This window comes from Parus major, unplaced genomic scaffold (genome assembly GCF_001522545.3).
Source record: "Parus major isolate Abel unplaced genomic scaffold, Parus_major1.1 Scaffold1522, whole genome shotgun sequence".
Taxonomy (NCBI): domain Eukaryota; kingdom Metazoa; phylum Chordata; class Aves; order Passeriformes; family Paridae; genus Parus; species Parus major.
The window spans coordinates 1-1,324 of record NW_015380365.1 but is presented as its reverse complement, the minus strand read 5'-3'; the positions used below and the strand labels follow the sequence as shown (position 1 = coordinate 1,324).

The 1,324-nt window shown below is 45.2% G+C and overlaps 1 protein-coding gene across 1 annotated transcript; it reads left to right on the top strand.

Moving 5' to 3' along the window:
- Positions 1-9: 9 nt before the first annotated feature.
- IL12A (interleukin 12A) lies at positions 10-1,132 on the top strand (the record flags this gene model as incomplete). The annotated part of the gene is made up of 4 exons (XM_015616944.2): positions 10-120; positions 585-692; positions 836-877; positions 980-1,132. Coding segments are annotated over 4 exons (414 nt in total), but the record flags the coding sequence as incomplete, so codon positions are not given.
- Between the last annotated feature and the right edge of the window lie 192 nt (positions 1,133-1,324).

Below are 1,324 nucleotides of genomic sequence, written 5' to 3'. Positions count from 1 at the left end.
CTGCCCACCCCTGTCCGAGCCCTGCCCAGCCCAGTCCGGCTCCGCCGCTCTCTCCCCCCGCGCCTCGGCCGCTCCCGGGAGCTGCTGGAAGCCGCCACCGCGTCCCTGCAGCGGCTGAAGGTGCTCGGGAACGGGACGGGAGGGTCGGGGGGAACGGGGATGGGGCGGGGGAGGCACCAAACCAGGAAATTCTGGTCCCCAGGAGGGCAGGGATGTCCCCAGGAGGGCAAAAATGACCCCAGGAGTGCAGGGATGTCCCCAGGAGTGCAGGGATGTCCCCAGGAGTGCAGGGATGTCCCCAGGAGGGCAGGGATGTCCCCAGGACGTCAGGGATGTCCCTGCCACGGAGGCAGAGCAATTCCCAACAAAATACAAAACAGAATCGGTGCAAACCCTGGGATTATTCCCAATCTATTCCCTGTATTTCACATTTCACCCCCGGAGCCTCAGTGCTGGGATTGATCTGAGCACAGACAGCTGAGATAAATGAAATTACTGCGTGGATTGCCAGAGAAATGTGTAAAAATGGAGAAATCTCATTGTGAAGCTGTGGAGGAGCTTTTTAAATTCCCTTTTTACCTCAGGAGCTCGGCACGCTGGGGTTTGAGTGCAGCCTTGAGGAGGTGGATGTGGAGGACATCACCCAGAACCAAACCAACACCATCAGAGCCTGCACGGCCCAGGCTGCTGAGGTGAGAGAAACAGAAATTACACCCCAAATTCAACCTCAGGAATTAGCATTTATAATTATAAATATAATTATATATATATATGTGGAATTTATCATCCACAATTCCCATCAAATCACAAATCTGAGTTCTTGTTTCATTTGCAGCCTGGAAATTGCCCGGTTTTGGAAAGATCAACTTTCGATAAGGTGAATAAAAATTTCCCAATAAAGTTATTTTTATTCCCATTGCATGATTAAATGAGCAGCAAATTCCCACATTTCCTGACAATTCCCTGTTTTTTTTTCCAGGGAAAATGCCTGCAGGGAATCTCTGAGGATCTGAGAACCTACAGGACAGAGCTGAGGAACCTGCAGGACCCACAGCTGCTGCTGGCTCTCGATGGGATGATGGAGGTGAGGATTCCTGCCCCCAAAATTCACTCCAAAATTCAGGAAACATGAAAAAAAAACTCCACTTCTCCTCCAAATATATTATATTATATTATATTATATATAATATATAAATATTAATATAAATAATTAATATAACTAGTAATTAAAATTCTTAATTAAAATTAATATAGATATTAATACACAACTATATTATATTATATTATATTATATTATATTATATTATATTATATTATATTATAT